At 30.2% G+C, this 16846-nt stretch overlaps 1 protein-coding gene across 1 annotated transcript; it reads left to right on the top strand.

Annotated features, from left to right (window-relative positions):
* The first annotated feature begins 494 nt into the window (after window positions 1-494).
* LOC107425561 (UDP-rhamnose/UDP-galactose transporter 4) lies at window positions 495-8691 on the top strand. The gene is made up of 6 exons (XM_016035569.4): window positions 495-672; window positions 1777-2006; window positions 2782-2966; window positions 3063-3263; window positions 3680-3841; window positions 8066-8691. Exons 2-6 carry the CDS (start codon window positions 1877-1879, stop codon window positions 8393-8395), a joined length of 1008 nt encoding a protein of 335 aa, XP_015891055.1. The 5' UTR covers window positions 495-672; window positions 1777-1876; the 3' UTR covers window positions 8396-8691.
* Window positions 8692-16846: the final 8155 nt, after the last annotated feature.

Here is a 16846-nt window from a genome sequence, read left to right as displayed (position 1 = left end):
TTAGCATATTTTACAGTAGAGGAAAACAATGGGAAAATGACCCATATGCCTAAAAGCATTATTTACATTCAAAAAAATTGACACCCCCAAATATAATAATTAAAAAAAAAAAATACACATACACATACAAAAGAAAAGAAGATCCCACTACTTAATCACCAATCAAGTACATAATCATAATAGAATAATAATCACATTGAAATATTTAGTTTATGAATTTCCAATATTTCTTACTAGATTTATAGAAATTTGAGTGAAAATGCATCCCCAAAATGTTTTCCCAACAAAGATCCCATCGAAATTCAATTTCTCCGTACATCACGGAACATGGACAAATCCACGCACCTTATAATAATTCATATAGTATTAATACAAATAATAATAATAATAATAATAATAATAAAATTAAAAAAAATTAGTTAATTAATTTAATTTAATTTAATTTAATTTAAAAATAAAATAAAATGATAATAAAAAGCTTTGAGCTGGTTTTCTTTCTTCTCAGTCTACGTCTCTCTCTCTCTCTCTCTTTAATGGCATAGACTCAGCTTGCTAAATTCCATAGAAACGCTTAATTCAATTTCTCTAACATTCTCTGCGATTTAAAAGCCCGAACGAGTCCCGAGGCTTTCTCTTAACCTTTTCTTTCTCTCTTCCTCTTCTTTCTTCGAGGTTCGTTTCTCTTTGATTGGGGGAAAATGCTTCTTTTTTTATTTTATCTTTTTCCCGGGAAAGTCAAAGTTGAAAGAAAGAAATGGATCTATGTTTGGATTCCATTTGGAGTGATTGATTACGTTGTTGAATTTTTTTATTATTATCAATTTCTGTTTGATTCCGAATCTGGAACATTGTTGTGGTTTTTCGTTTGAGTGATGATGGATCTGTTCTGTTATAGTACGATTTTTGCTTTGATTTTTGAATGAAATTTGTTCGTTTTCGATTTGTGATCTTCGAGTTCTGATTTCTATCTTCGGGTTGAATTTCATGAATTTTGTGGTTTTAGTTTGTGTTTGCTGTGGGATCTTACTGATTTCTGATGGAATTACTGGTTTGCAGCTGTGTCTGTGCTCATATTTCAAAGATTTATAGAAATAGGTGAAATTGATGTATATTATTAAGCTGAATTATGTTTGTAACCAATAGTTGAACTCCATTTCCAGATGCTTGTTTACAAAATTTTGTTTTTCCTGGAAATTTGTTTCTTCTGTTTATAAGGAGACACTGGAAGGAATCGAGAGCCTGAGTTTAGAAGATCGATATTCCTATCAGCAATCCAACTGAGCATTGATTTTTTTTTTTTTCCCCCCTTAAATGTCATGCTGAATTTCGTAACAGTTACATTCTTAAATTTTATTTATTTATTTATTTTTTTTGAGGTGATGTCACTTTTTCCCAATGGTCTACTTCATTTTATATGTAAACGTACAAATAAAATTTTATTATATGGTTTAGAAATTGTTGAAACTGTTAATTCATTTTTTATTGACAATGGCTGCCAAAACATGTAACGGATTTTCTAATGTTTGTGTACAGGTGTGTAATGTATGACTGGTATTTAAATATTTGTCCCATTGACCTGTCATTTAATTTCACATGTATTTGGAAAATTTAAGTAAATATGTAAATGTTATCCGGTTTGTTACAGCTTTATACATTTGGGTTATGTATGTGCTTCTTGTTGGTTTCCTTTGAAACGAAGAAACTTTTTTTTGCTTTTAATTATTTATTTATTTATTTATTTGTTTTTCTGTGAATAATACATGTTTTCCTATGCAGACAAAACTATCTTTGGTCTTTGATATTCAAGCATAATAGAGGCTTTCATGAAGATAGAGTATTGAAGAATCTGGTAATATTTTGGAAGCCACAGATAAAAATGTCTTCAGTAGGCAAAGCTGATCAGAAGGCGGCTATTGATGCAGCATCATGGTTGTTCAATGTTGTTACATCCGTTGGAATAATCCTTGTCAATAAGGCCCTTATGGCTACATATGGTTTCAGCTTTGGTATGTCTTTGTGGCATTTTCAACTTTCATTTGGTTTGTTTGGTTGTTCTTTTCTGTGCTCCAAATCTTGATAAACAAAATTATTGAAACCAAGCTCTGAGGAAACATTATACAATAAAGTTTTTTATTTGTTATTTCTGGAAAAAATAACTACTAATAACGGTTTAATACCTTGGTATTCTTTTAGAGACAACTTTTCAAACAAAGATGAATATGTCCTTGCATTCTTCATTTGCAATAAATGCTTAATCCATCCGTGTTTTCCTTGTTTTGGACTGATCTGTCTAGTGAGGTTCCTGCCACCTTAAATGTTGAATTGTTTTAATTAGAGCAGCTGAGTCAAACTTTTTCCCTCCTAAATTATGATGGGCCTTTAGTTTCAAGCTTGCATGCTGTGAATTTGACAATTGTTTTTCGCATAGGGTTGGTGACTTTGACAATTGTGTTTCACATGGATTTTAATAGACTTTTGACATACTTTATGAAGTATCAAGTGTGGTTGATGTAATACAATTACATGAAGTGACAAAGGAATACATTAAACAGGTTTTCCTTATAACGTGAAATTGGACTTGGAGTATTAAAATTCTGGGATCTGAGTTGTTAGTTTTGTAAGTGAACATTTTCGATGAAGTGAATTCTATACGGTTGACTAAGCAGATTAATTAGCTAGTTTGAATAGGAGATATTCTTATTATTACATCATTGTTTTTGCAAAACAGAAAATTTTTATGGTAAAATTACTTGAATCCTGATACAATGCAATAAAATGCAGCTACAACGTTAACGGGCCTGCATTTTGCCACAACTACCTTGTTGACAACTATTCTGAGGTGGCTGGGCTATATCCAGGCCACTCAACTACCATTATCTGAGCTTCTGAAATTTGTTTTATTTGCAAATTTCTCTATTGTTGGAATGAATGTGAGTTTAATGTGGAACTCTGTGGGATTCTATCAGGTCAGTTCTGGTGAAGCGCTGAATTCATTTTTGTTCTCTGCTGTATTTTTCACAAATCATAAATGACAAGTTTTTAATTTCAAATTTTATTTTTAGATTGCGAAACTGAGCATGATCCCAGTATCTTGTTTTCTGGAAGTTGTCCTCGACCACGTGCGATACTCAAGGGACACAAAGCTTAGCATAATAGTAGTTCTCCTTGGTGTTGCAGTTTGTACTGTTACTGATGTGAGTGTCAATGCTAAGGGTTTTATTGCTGCAGTAATAGCAATATGGAGCACTGCCTTGCAGCAGTATGTGAGTATCTTTCTACTCAATTTTATTTTCTTGTATAAAGATGGCACCAATTCAGAGTTGGTTGGGAATTGGGAAGCTAGTTCTGGGGCTTAGATAGTCTGATGTCTTTTCATGTTCATTGTTAGATGCATAGTTCAAATTACTTTATCAAGCATGTTAGTTTGGATCTACACGTTAACTAGGACAATATTGGTAAATGGCTTTTTTAAGTATTCATATCTTTTTGGCATTTCACCAATTGTATAATTTGATCTGAAGTTGGGACAAGTTGATGATCTGGAGCTTATAGTCAATATACAATTTCTACATGAAAGATTGGACTGGGTCATTTATATTAATTTCATATGTTAGCTATTCTTGATCTTATCTATTCTTAAGATGGAATGACATTCTTATTTTTATTTTTATCCATGCAGTATGTACATTTTCTTCAACGTAAGTATTCTCTTGGATCTTTCAACTTATTGGGGCATACTGCTCCGGCCCAGGCTGCATCTTTGCTGTTAGTGGGGCCCTTTCTGGACTACTGGTTGACGAGCAAAAGAGTTGATACTTTCAACTATACTTTCATATCCTTGGTAAGTTTTTATACCTTAAATTAGTATCTAGTTTGTACAGTCATGTTATTTTGCGATCTAATAGTGATATTGGTAAATGGTATCAATGAAAATATTCATGGTCTAAATTTACAGGAATGTCCATGTTGACAATAGAAATAACATAGATGTGGTTGAAAATTAGAACATAGAATATTTTAAACAAATTGTATGCATTGCCAAGTCAATTGATGATATAATTATTATTAATAATAGCCTTCTAAAAATATAATATAAAAGACAAATCTATAGTGTAAAAGATATATAACTTGTGAATTTATAACAAATATAACTTCAAAACTTTAATATTATTTTCTGATTTATCAATATTTGACAACTCTAGTTTTCATTAAATACTTTCCAAGAAGATTTAAGTAGTATTAAACAATGTTAAATCATGTTGTAACCTAAACAATAATATTTTAGACATTTAAATATCCTTAATTGCATTGGATCAAATGTAAATAAAAGGAACACTTACCACAAATTACGTTGGTAACAGCATTGAAAGACGGTTTTGAACCAATGCATTAACATCAAACAAAAGTAATGAAATAGTTGCGACAAATTTTTATTTTTCAAAAATACCCTTAGAATATTTTATTTTTAAAAATAAGAGATTCTTTATTTTAGAAAGACATCTTACCTCTTTTAAAAGATAAATTAGGACATCTTTTTTCATAAGGCAATGCGAAACCTTCTTTTTTGAAACAAACTAGCCTCTCTTTCTGACATTACCAAGCCCAATTGTAAGTTTATTTGAGTCAGCCTATTTAATTTGCTACAAATATGTTTGGGGTGAATTATTTAATACAAGCAAGCTGAAGTCTAGGCCAATGAGATTTAATTTGGTCATTACTTCTTGGTTAAAGAGTCAGGTAAAGGAATTTTATCTTCATCATCCGTGCAACATTTGTGCTATATATGGCCATGCTAATCATCAATATGCACAAAAAATTCTAGCATCCCACTAATACTCTTGAGAGAATTTGTAAAACTGTCATCGACTTATCCACACTTTAATTAATCATTTTCGTGGGGACTATCCACCAGTTTGACATTTTCACTGAGCAGTGATACCATTGACAATTCTAACGTTTCCTGGCTCTTAAGTAAGCGATGTCCTTAAAGCCTTTTGCTGGTTTCAGCAAATACAACAAACTGATAAAATTTGCTGATATGTTAATGGTTTTACTATTGTTTTTTTCACTCAGTTGGATATGGGTTCGCTACCTTATGATTTATTTATGCATTTGCACAAGGGTGAACAAAGTTTTTTTGGTAAAAAAGAATTTCTTCCAATACCGATCAATATGACTATGTACAGTGGATTTTACCAAATTGAAATTTCATGGCTAATCTTACTTAATACCTAACCTTAATAAGAGTGCAAATACCTAGTAAAAATAATAAATCAGTTTTAACAATATATTACCGAGTACAATTGAAATTGAGATAGTAATGAGTGCTCTTTTAACGTCCACTTTTTCCTTTTTCTTCCCCCCTCCCCCCTCTTTTTTTGTTAAATAATTTTTATATTAGTATGCATAACAAATATTTCTTTGAGTGGTGAGCACTTGGCACTTTTGTCATTATAAGATGATAAATCACATTCTGGTGAGTAGAAAATTTTTCTTCATTATGAGTGTGCTTTCTTGTGGAAATAGGTCCCTCTTTGTACATGTTTATAAGAGATTTTGTTCAGATATATCATATGCTCAAAGTTGATGTTATGGTATCTTGAGCTTGAAAGCAAAGGGTCGTGTAGAAGTAAAGGTGACTAACATAAGTTTGGTCATTAGAATAAGTTTGAATAAAATTTTGCCCCTCTGATTCTTGTTTCATTTTGAGCTTGCCACAGGGTGGGCTTATTCTCAAAATAGAGACTTTTACTGCATTATTAGGTCCTTATCTATAGACCCAAGTGTCTAAACCTTGATCTTGAAACTGTTCTACCTTATTTGCATAGGATTTTATTTCTTTTTGTAAATAATAGTCCTGCACCATTCCATTTCCTTTCGGATTGTCTCCTGCTTAGATTCATCTTTTTGTAGTTAGAGAATACCTCTTGGTGCATTACATGGGAGCTTCTACTACTGCACTCATACTCTAGTATTAAGGCAGAAGAAAAGTATCAGTTGTCATCTCATAAAACATGGTTAAGTAGAAGTTTTTCCTCAAGGCCAAATGGAGCATGGGACAAGTTATCATGCTTCTGTGAATTTTATAGGTCCTTCCCATGATCATAAGCTTCGTCCAAATAGAGGATCTACAAGTTTCCTTGGTGTAATAGCTAAAAAACTCTTTTAGGAGCTGGAGAAAGCATTTTTGTGATGACCATATTCACTAAGCTGAAAGCTATCACTTTTCAGTTGCATTGAGGGAGCATGTAATTAGTCTTGGTATACTTTATTTATGTCCTCTGTATGTTTGGAGTGTTTACCAAGGTTGCTTCGGCTTCGAAGGTGGGCTTTTATGTACTTTTTATACCTTGGGTAATTTAGCACATGGTTAGATGTGTGAAAATGATAATAATTTGCTAACTGCATGCTTCATCTTGAAATGCTTCTGTTGATGGTGTGTGGGCATGATAGCAATTTCACAATGGTCTATTTAGCGGGGGGCCATTCCCAGTTTGTTAAACCTTCTATTTTTCCTGTTAGCTGCCATGAGAAATTGGTGTAGGACAGTAAAAGAATAAAAAATAAAGATAGATTACTAGCATTGCACTAGTCAATTTCTAGGAACTCCTAGGATCCTTAGGCATTGCACTGAGGTTTTGGTTTGTGTCTCACAAAACCTAAAAACAATTTGATCTTTGTTTGGATAAAATTTGCATATCTACGTTACCATTGATATTCTCTTTATATAGAAATTTAAGTACAAGAACTTGAAACCCATAATAAACGTGATGCATGCATGTATGAAGGGATACACAGTGAGCTTAGGTATGTGATACATGCATCCAAGAGATACAAGAACTAAGAGATTCATGTGAACTGGATATTAATTCGCTACCTGGTTAGATATGTTTCATGTATGTGAATTTGTATAATTTTATAAACATTCAATGATTCTTAGTTTAATGGATTACTAAGGGATAAACTTGAAACTTTTGCAGACCAGGTATTACTTGCCTGCTGTGGCAAATTATTCTTATTCTATTCCTTTTCTCCTTCAGAAATTTATGTGGTGAAAGATTAGAATCAGTTTTGGAACATACCGCCTTTTTCTGCTCTGTTATGGCAGTGAACAGAACTTTCTGCAGTGCAAGCCACCAGGAGTGGTTTGTCATTGTCTTGGGTAGCATCATGATCTTGATCTAGAACTGATCCTCCAAACTCTGGATAATAGTGTTTTGCTCATTGTCGTTAATGCTTCATGATCTTGATCAAAATTCTTTGGACCTCAAAACTTTATAAATATATAGTCTTGTGTGTGTGTGTGTTAGGATCAACCCCACTATAAATTCATTTAGTTATTAGTACAGTTTATGTTTCTGTCATCCATAGGTTCACCTTTTCAGAAAAGAGAGGTCGTTAATAAATTGTATCAGCTTACTACCTTGTTTTGACAAAAATATTGTTCTCATGTTCTTTTTATTTGAACTTTATTATTGTGATGGAAGTGGTGATGATTCTGTTGCCTTGGAAAGTGCTTGGGCAAGTTCTCCTAGAGCCTCTAGTTCCTTTCAATCATTTGGTGCCAAAGAAACATTGTCCTGTGCCTTTAGAGTTACTTTCCAATAACTAAATGTGCGCACGAACACTTAGAAGGGGAACACGTGTACATGGTCCTTACACTATCTATGCTCATTTGATTTTTGCGAATACAAAAATACACATGCATGACTGAGGAGAGTTGAAATTAAGGTGCCTAAACATTCTTATAATTCTTACATGTGTACCACATAACACACCCAGACATAAAAGAGAATCTCGGAAAACTGGCCCTACTCTGGGTCCTAAACTAGATAACTAGTAAAGATTGGTTCTTTTTTTTTTTTTTTTTTTTTTTTTTTTTTTTGGTTGTTGTTGTAGCCTGATTAAGATAACTTTTGTGCTTAAAGAACCATGCTAGGATATAATTCTGCTAGTTGTGGAGGATGGACATGTGCATGCCAATAATCTTGCATTCGTATAACATTTTTCTTGCGATTAATGATGACTACTCTTATAATTTTGGGCCACTCTCTGTTGTCTGCAGGTATTCATCATTCTGTCTTGCACCATTGCAGTTGGGACCAACCTCAGCCAATTCATCTGCATTGGCAGATTTACAGCCGTATCTTTCCAAGTCCTCGGCCATATGAAGACTATTCTAGTCCTGATCTTGGGATTTATATTCTTTGGAAAAGAGGGCCTCAACATTCAAGTAGTTGTGGGCATGATTGTTGCAATAGTGGGAATGATCTGGTATGGCAATGCCTCCTCTAAGCCTGGAGGGAAAGAGCGGCGTAGCTACTCTACTGTGGGTACCAAATCTCAAAAACACGGTGCGTTATCAGAGTCCTCCGATGCTGATGAAAAGGTATAGAATTCAGCAAAAAGGTTGGAAACACAAGCCAGAACAAAAGAAAAAGAGAAAAGAAAATTTGAGCCTCTTAGATCAGTTCATTCCGGTAGTTACTTTACACATATGGCTAATCCCTTGATTTATTATATATTTTTTCGTTTCTTTTCTTTTCTTTCACCATAGTTCAATTTTTACGTACTCAAAACTTACTCGAGTAATTGGTTTTCAGTTGAATGGGTGTAATAGCTCCCAAGAAAGGTTACATTGTTCCACAATTGTTTTCATAGTAATTTATTTTACTCATTTAGTTTTGAAAACGGTGTGTTCTGCTTCTGCTCCCTCTCCTCTCCCTCTATAACACCTCCACAAAGCACAAATTATATATATATATATATATATATATATATATATATATATATAATTTTTTTAAAATTGTACGAAAAAGAAAGCCTCTATTATTTTTCCTCATTTCGTTGTCTTTTCATTTGTGAAATGCCAATTGACACCCCAAAAAAAAAAAACAAAAAAAACCACAAAAATCCAGTTTGGCTTATAACCAAATAACCAATAAGTTGTGCATAAATGTGGGACATGCAGTGAAATCAAAATCATAAATTTTGTTTTTGAAGCATTATGTTTGGCTCGTATGGAGTTGGAAGTAAAGTTGTAGTACTGCTTATCATCAGGAAATTTAAGAGCAAAATTGAATTCCTGATTTGTGTTAGGTGAGCTTTTACCCAAAGGATAAACCTGAATTATTGAAGCTCTTTCAATAGAGCTTATTGCAGGTTTTTTCACTCTTTTATTTTTTTGTGGTCCCAAATGGCTCACTGATAGATTAACCAAGTTTACATAAAACATTTCTTACACAGTTAAAAAGATCAGACCTGCAATTGTTTTTTACATGGGATAATCATGCATTCATGCAAACGGTCTAATTGTTTTGGTTTATGTAAAAATGCATTTATGGTATTTCGTACCTGCATCTGGCCACCATTCCCTGGTTCTTTCATTGAATTTTATTTCTTTATTTATTTTTTTATTTTCATAAAAAATTTTGAAATCTCAAGTTCAGGTTAGGATAATTTTTAATTCTGGTTTTTCAAAAAAGATTTTAAAAAACCTGTAGATTTTGTTTGACATAATATTTCAAATGTTGCCTCTGACTTTTAAAAGGCTTAAAATCAGCTTTTAAAAGTATTTTGGTAGTTTCTAAAAAAAGTTTCAAATCTCTCAAAAGAATTTTTAATCCAAATCAATAACAAATAACTTCTTAGAAGGTTCTTCTGAAAATGCAGAAGTAAGAGTTATCCCAAACAAAGTAAAATGACTCGATCTCGTTTCAACCTTTTTGAAAAAACTGTTCACATATTTTCATAAGCTCCTTTTGAATTCCAAAAGCAATTTTTTGAATATCTTACTTTTCTTTCTTTCTTTCTTTCTTTATTTTTTTTTGGGGGTATTTTTAGGGCTTTTTTCTGTTCATTATTATTTATGTTCCTTGTTATATCAGAATAAAATTAAAAACAAATTAAAAAGCTTACTGAGTTTGATTCACAAAACTAATGGAATAAACAGCATCTATAAATGAAGAAAATGATAAATTTTATGTAGAGGAAGAAGCAAATCTAAATTTATTGAAAAACCCAGTTGTTGTTGTTGTTGTTATTGTTATTATGTCAGAGATGGAAAAGGGCTCCGGAAGTTTGATTATATCATGATGTAACAAAATGTCCACAAAATTATGGAGAGAATTCTGACAGTGCCAAAAGTTTGGTACATATACAGCTACTTTCGGTCCCACCTTTTGTGTCTATTTGTTTCAGTGTGACCTGGCTTTACCATTCCGGCCTAATATTTCGGTTGGGCAGATTGGTAAACCTTCACATTGATTTCCAAAATTAGAACTTCTTTTTCCCATTCTATGTTATATTTTCAAAGATATTAGATCATCTTTTTGTTTTTTTTCAATCTTTGCTTATACTGATTTCTAATGTATACAGACAATTCAACAATATATATAAATATATATATTAAGCTGCTTCATAAGTAAAGTTTCTTCAACTTAAGAATTAATATATAATGTAGGTTTAGCTTGAGGGTAAATTCATTTAGAATCCGATCTTAAGTTGAACCCAACTTTGATGATATCCCTTTGTCCATTTAATTTAAATAATTTTGGTAAAAAAAAAAAAAAAACAGAAAATCTTAATTTGATATTCAAAATGGACAGGTTAAGTCTCCAATCTTTTCATAGAATATTATATATTTTTATGATTCATAAATTAGCTTCAACAACTTGTTGTTTAACCCTGTCAACGTCTGTAGAGTTTTTTTTTTTTTTTTTCAAATTATTCTTTATAAGCATAAAATGTATAATTTAGTGGGAGATTAGACGTGTTATGAATTAGTAAATGAAATTAGGGTAAAATTGGAAGCGGATTATCAGGGATATAGTGTTTTTCATACCCCACATTGAATTTGAAAAATCAATTGATTTGTTATATTATTTAGGCGTGATAGGGAATAGTGATGAAAACAGGTAGCAAACAAATTATACGGAAATCTATAAAAATGCAACAATATGATATCATGTCCCACTCATTACATATCCAACTTAATAAGAAAATTTCAGCTTCCTTTTCTTTTTGACTGGAAAAAATATGTTTAACTTACTTAGAAAAAAAAAATTGCTTAACTTGCTAATTTATCAATTTTATTTATTTATTTTTATATAATACTATGTGATATTATTTTATCGGCTTGCTTAACTTATCCCATCTATGGATTTAGTTTGTCAACTAGTTGCAGTCTGCCACATCAATTGGTATCCAAAGTAACTGATATTGGTAGGTGTATTTGAATTCTTAGAAAGCATTCAAACTTGTCACAAGTCACCAATAGTAATATTCAGTTAAATTGAGAATTAGATTTTTCTTTTTGAATTTTAGACATTTTTCTTGAGCAAAAATAGATTGTGTCGCCAAAATCTCTTCAATTTTGTTCTTTTGTATAATAGAATAATATTTTGGAATTTTTGTCTAAACAATCTAATAGCAATATTACTATTTTTTATTCATATAATACTTTTTGAGTTCAAATCATAATATCCTCAAAATCTATGCTAAAAATTGGTAAAAAAATATATATATAATGGTTTCACAAGATTTAAAATCATCATTTTGCGGTTGTAAGGGATTCTTCCAGTAGTTAAGGAACATTTTTGAATTGATTGCTTTCTTTATTGGAAAAATACAAAAAAAAATTAGTTCACAAAATTTATGAGAGAAAATTTCAGTTAGATGCCTACAAGTTGGTCTTAATTACACTCAAATCCATATTTTTGAAAAATTATTATTCTACCTATCAGTTTTTACCAGTTAATTTTAATCGATTAAAACTATAATTATAGTTTTATAATATTATTTAATTATAAAATATTAATTTTTAACCTTTTTTATCATTTAATAGTAAAAATTAATTTGTAAAAAAATGAAAGATAAATTGATTTTGATAAATATAAAAATTTTAAAAAATTAAAAATAATTTTTCAAAAATATAAATGTAACTCTAATCATAATCACTGAAGATTTAAATGAGAAAACAAAATTGGGAGCAAATTAGCTGTATCTCTTGTTGGGCTAGCTGGGCCAGTAGGTCTGGAAACTTTGATTGTTTACTTACTATAATATAAATATGGTTGGCTAAAGCCTAAGGAGCCCAACTTTCTCTCTCTTCTCCTTATTCATTTCAAAATAATTTGGGTGGGGTCAGTTCTCCTTTTTAAGTGATCTCTCTCGTGTGGCATTGATTTTCATTCTCATTTCTATTTTGTACTTTGCATTTGATACAAAGAAAGAACCAAAAAGAAAGTGAGGCCCACCACACTTTCTCTCAAACCAAACACAACATAAACCCAATCCCACAAAACTTAAAAATCATATAACCTTCATTAATGCCCCCAACTTAATTATTAAAAAGAATATTTCAAAAAAAATTATTCAAGTGAAAAATGCTCCCGACATTATATATTTTGACTCCCCTTTCTTTTCTTTTCTTTTCATATCCCTTAAAAAAATAAAATAAAAATAAAATAAAAAAAATCTAATTCCCCCAAGTGGCATTTATTGTACAAACTTAACAAAACGCCCAAATAGTAACTGGGCCCCACAAACCATTCAACGTGGGTCCTCAAATAATTGCTTAGCTTTGTTTTTGCACGTGTGGTGTTTTTCTTCCTCTTTCTCTTTCTTTCCAAGTTCCCAAACACCCCCAGTTAACACCCTCTCCGGGGCACACCTTATCAAAACAGAAAAAACAATAGATACGTATATAGCTAGTGATAGTTATTCTGAAACAGTAAAAATTTAGTTAGGTAATAGTATTTCTGATAAAAGCTAGAGTTACAGTGACAGCCATATAGAAGGAGCTGTCGGTGACGGAACCGGTCAAACCGTCGCTCAATTCTTTTTTTCCACACTTTCATACAAAGTCCCCAAATGTTTGATTGGTCCACGTCACTGTGATGGACAATGGCACGTGTTGATTGCAGCTTGTGGGTCCCAAAATTTTTCCACATCAAGACCACCATCATCATCATTTTGTTTTTTTTTTTTTTTTTTTCCTTGTGTGCTCAATTTTCAGTGCCCATTTATTCAAAATTGGATGAGAAGCCCATCAAAAAGGGTGGGACCCACAATTTTTAACTTGGGAAATGATAATTGTGGGACCCAATATTACCTAGAGAGAGAAAATGATAGAGAGAGAAAGAGAAAACAAATGATGGTGACAGACTTACAGTCATATCAAAGTCTCTCATCTAAGAAAGAATTTTCTTCTTCAAGTGACAAGCATGACATCTGAAAGTTAAACAAAAAATTATAAAAAAAAAAAAACTGTTAAAAACTGACGGTCTCCCCAAAAAAAAAAAAAAAAAAAAAGAGTTATTTCCAAACGACAAGTCGTATGAATCTGTTACCCTCGAATAGCCAAACTCTATGTCGTATAAAAAGACGGCGAGTTGGTCAACGGCGTTGTTTTCTTCTAAATTCGCATGTCGTTAGGGAAGATTCAATTTTTATTTTTATTTTTTTTTTTTGGGGCCCTTTTTACTTCTCTGAGAGAATATCCATACAACTGTAAAAACTGATTATTTTACTATATTCCCTACGCCTTTTGTTTTTTTCAACTCCGTCTTTGGTGATAAATTAGGAAAAATTAAAAAGGAAACAAAGTAAAAGTGTAATAAATGCAACTAGCAGACGAAATGGCCTGACTCGGTGGTCGAGAAGCGACTACTTGCGCCAGGGATGCTCGAGTTCGAGTCGCTGAGGTGGGGATCAGTAAAAGTTAAAAAAAACATTAAATAAATAAATGCAACTAGCAGTGATTAGGAAATTTTTTTTATTATTTTTATTTTTTTGATGACAACATTAATGCAACTAGGAGTTTGCAATCAAGCAGTTATATTAATCTTTGGGCAATCAAGATAAATGAATGAAGGCTGTTAAATTTATATGAGATGATATAAAAGTCAGTAAATATATGATTTATTAAAAAAATAATGAAAAAAGAAAGGATTTACCCAATTTCTTCTGATAAATTGCATTACTTGAAATAGGGATGTTAAGAATGAAGTCATTTTCTCCTTTTTGTCTTTTTTTTTTTTTTTTTTTTTTTTGTTCTTGGGTGCTCTTTGTGATGTATGTATGATTATGAACCATTAATAGCAATTAGTTAAAGAGATCCAAAAGAAGTCAAAAGTAAGAACGCAAAAAGCAAATAAAAAAACCAAATTAGATTAAGGACAAGACAAAACCTGCAAAATTAAATCAAATATCGTCAATTTTTTTCTAACGTTTTACTACTTACACAATGTCGCATAGAGAAGATGGCCGTAAAATTTGAGACTCAAAATCACAGTTTTAATGGCGCATTAATCTTGCTAAATCTCAAAAATTATAAATTAGAGGACATTTAATATTCATAACCAATACATAAACATAGTCAAGCTTAAATGAAATCCATTTATTTTTATTTCGTTTTCTTTTTAAGTAAGATTTACTTTTTTATTGGATTTGATTTTGATTAAAAAGATCAGATTTAATTGGATATTTAAAAATCATTTATGTCCTAAAACGTAAATATTAATTTAAAACATTAAAATACATTTTATTTGAGTTCAACTATATTATACATATACAGATATATTTAAGAATTTTTAGATCAAGATTTTTTTATCAGTTTTTAGATTTCTAACTTCATTTTGAGTTAATAAGAATTCATGCATAATTTACTTTATTATTTTATAATTTTAGTATTTCATCATATTTATATAAACCCAAATTATCTTTAAAACTCAAATCTTCAAGCAATCTATTTTGGGTTATGGCACCTCATTATAACTTTTTTTTTTTTAGTTAGCACTATAATTATAATTGAGAATATTTCATTTACATCTCCTGAGATTCAATGTAAATACAAAAACATCCTTCGGGTTTTTAATAATTTAATCTATACCCATGAAAGAATCAAAATTACCTTCATACCTTCCGTAAGTTAAATTTCTTTAAAAATTCCTTTTATTTCTTTTCTTTTTTTGTAATAATTAATTTGAAAACTTTAATTTTTTTTATTTTTTGTATATATCTTTATTTAATTTTTATTTAAATTATGTGATAATTTTTCTTTTTTCTTTTTTATAAAAAAGCTATGATTTAATTTCATAAACTTTTTAGGTAAGTTATATATTTAGTTAAATATATTTGAAAATTTATATTATATATAATTGAATATATTTGACAATTATAGTACATTACATTTACTTTATGTTTGGATTGGAGGGTGGAAAGGAAAAAAATGATAAATTCAATAAGGAAAAGAAAATATTTAGAATAATTATTTGTTTGGATGATTATTAATGGAAAAGAAATGAAAAATAAAAAATAATTTATATAATTTATATAATTTATATTTTTACAAAAATACCATAAATATAAAATATCCCAATCAAAATAAAGATAATATTACAATATTCAAATTGTCCTTTCCTTTTGTTTCCATTTGAATTTTAGTGCAAAATAGATGATTCAAATAAGTATAATCTATTCTTTCCTTTTCCTTTTTTATCCTTTCTTTTCATCACATTTTAACAATCCAAACAAAGGAATTAAATCTTTTCATTTCCTTTCCCTCATGTTCCCTTAATCCAAGCACAGTTTTAGTAAAATATATTTAATAATTCATCACTTGTTAAAAAAAAAAAAATTATCTTATTAAAACTACTACATAGATTTTTTTTTTTTCAAACTGAAAAATTATCACTTAGTTCATTAAAATTTATTCAAATACAGATTATCAATATTTTGAAGTTTTCAAATTAATTATTATAAAAAAAAAGAAATAAAAAAGATTTTTGAAAGTAATTTAACTTAAATAAAGATATAAAAATAATTTAAATTCCTTTCAAAGATGCAAATGAAACTATTAAAAACTTTAAAGAAGTTTTTGTATTGATCAAAACCTGAAACGGTATAAGTGAAATGTTCCCATTGTAATCTAAACATGACCTTTTGTAAATAGAGAGTTGGCAATGTGGTCACTAGCTTGTTAGGCAATGGACGAAATTCCAGGACCTATTAAGCCAAGTCGGTATATCTTTTTTTTTATTTTTCTTTCTTTTTTCTTTTCTTTTTCTTTGGAAAAAAAAATTAATAATAAGTGGCCACAATACAGTGGTTATCTAAACTCACAATGGATTAGTAGGGAATGACAATATTTTTGCTATCCAGGAGATTAAATTTTTTTGTCCTTTAATTTATGGACCATTTTATTGGTAGGAACTTGTCTAACGGTATTTATTTTCTTGGGTTAATTCAACTTTGGTACCTTAAGTTATAGGCTTTTATAATTTAAGCCCTTTCAAAAGTAGTTATTGGAAAAATATGAATTTTAATACCATGTTAAATGGCCATTATGAAGGATGATATCTGTGTGAATGAAATTGATATCTAAATTATGATTGAACATTTTAATTAAAATTTTGTTTTAATAATGACTATGGAAGAATTTGTAACTGCCAAGTAACATAAATTTGTAATGTTTTATAACGTTTTAATTGACCATTATGAGAAATTAATTAAATAATAATTTTTTAATTAATTGACCGTTAAGAAATTAGTTGAAACATTTCAAAATTAATTAAAATGTTATAAAATTAATAGCAACCTCCCTGCATGAATAAGTATAAATTGATGATCATTTTTTAGTTTTTGATAATGTGTTTTAAACAAGCTGGAAAATTTTCTCCTTTTACATTCTCTAAAGTATTCTTAATGGCTATAGACTTCCATTGTGATAGAGTTAAAGAAATTTCAAGTTCTTAGAGCGAAGCTCTAAAAGTGCAAAATTTTGAAGCTTCTATACGGCTTGTTGTATCTTCGGAGACAAGTGCAACTGGATTCACTAGCACCA

Source organism: Ziziphus jujuba, chromosome 7 (genome assembly GCF_031755915.1).
Source record: "Ziziphus jujuba cultivar Dongzao chromosome 7, ASM3175591v1".
Lineage (NCBI taxonomy): Eukaryota > Viridiplantae > Streptophyta > Magnoliopsida > Rosales > Rhamnaceae > Ziziphus > Ziziphus jujuba.
Note: the sequence above shows the minus strand (reverse complement) of the source record. Positions and strands in the feature narration are given on the sequence as shown.